This window comes from Coenobita brevimanus, chromosome 80 (assembly GCF_032717465.1).
Source record: "Coenobita brevimanus isolate Jiangsu-jjx chromosome 80, ASM3271746v2, whole genome shotgun sequence".
Lineage (NCBI taxonomy): Eukaryota > Metazoa > Arthropoda > Malacostraca > Decapoda > Coenobitidae > Coenobita > Coenobita brevimanus.
In genome coordinates, this window is record NC_137033.1 from 24,582,372 (window position 1) to 24,583,764 (window position 1,393).

At 53.2% G+C, this 1,393-nt stretch overlaps 1 protein-coding gene across 1 annotated transcript; it reads left to right on the top strand.

The window, feature by feature from the left end:
* The first annotated feature begins 889 nt into the window (after nt 1-889).
* LOC145409305 (uncharacterized) lies at nt 890-1,393 on the top strand. Its single transcript, XM_080279781.1, has one exon. It carries the CDS (start codon nt 890-892, stop codon nt 1,391-1,393), a length of 504 nt encoding a protein of 167 aa, XP_080135907.1.

Sequence of the window (1,393 nt, forward strand, 5' to 3'; positions counted from 1 at the left end):
CTTCCGGACCCTCAAAGACAAGCTCATCACAGCTCCCATAATGGCATTCCCCAATTACACTCTACCCTTCCGCCTGTACACCAACGTTTCGCTGGTGGCCATCGGCGCTGTACTAGCCCAGGTGCAAGCTGGCAGGGAACATATTGCCTATGCCAGCCGCACCCTCAACCAGGCAGAATGTAACTATGTGGCCACAAAATGGGAGAGCCTTGGTTTCATCTGGGCACTCGAATACTTCCGCGCTTACCTGGCAGTTACCCATGTTCCCATCATCACGGATCATCAGTCCCTCCAATGGCTCCGCCAATCTGACACCAAGAATGCACAGATGATCCGCTGGAGGGAGACGTTAGACAATTTCAACTTTGATATATCATACCGACCCAGCAAACTCCTCACAAATGCCGACTTCCTCTTTAGACTCCCTGTGAATGCCATTCAGGCTGCTCCCACCCTCATGCAATGCTTGCAGGCTGGAGACCACCCTGATTGGATGCCCGCCCGTCTCTTTTCCAAGTTGCAATGACACGGCAACCTGTTATACACTCACTCCGGCCACATAGCTCTCGACCCTGACGCCGCTCTAGACACCCTCACCCACCTCTATGCTGACAATAGGATCCACCTCAGTTCCAAGAAAATTACTCAAGACCTTCAGCAACACCTTCTGGGCCCCAAACCCCTCCAAACTCGTGCAACAAGACGTGTAGACCTGCTGAGCGTGTGCCCTCGGAAAAGACGCCACTCGCACGCCGGGCCATTCTGGCCACTTGGTGGCCAGCAAACCGTGGCAGCTACTATCAGTTGATGTCTTTGGCCCACTTCCACCTAAATCGGGCTACCGATACATCATTACATTTGTGGACACATACTCTAAGTTCCTAATAGCATGCCTGGCAAACGAACACCACGCCTTACCATCGCTGGTGTCCTGACTCGCCATGTGTTCCCATACTTCGGCATCCCCCAGGCCCTCCACTCTGATAATGCACTCAAATTCACAGGAAAAGTTTGGACAGAACTATCCGCCCTTTTTGGATGTAATATTTCCCACTCCTCCCCATACTGGCTGCAAGGGAATGGCATCTGCGAGCGCAGCCACCACACTCTGCTCAATCAAGTGCAGACCAGGAATCAAGCCACACAAAGCGATGATTGGCCAGCGCACATCAAAATAATACAATGGGGCATGAACACCTGCCCACTTGAGGACGGCATCACACCGCATGAGTGTGTATTTGGCAAACTGCCCCTACTGCTCCCCCTCCGCTGTCACTTACAAGCCCCTGCAAACCCCACCTCCTTCAACCCCCTGCACCACCTCAAGCAGAAGCTCCAATATCTGCAAGCCACACACGACCTAGCCCCTGATACCGCGCCCACTAACCCATAA

What these genes read in the sequence shown, in the direction of transcription:
- LOC145409305 (XM_080279781.1), top strand. Translation starts at nt 890, where the DNA reads ATGCCTGGCAAACGAACACCACGCCTTACCATCGCTGGTGTCCTGACT.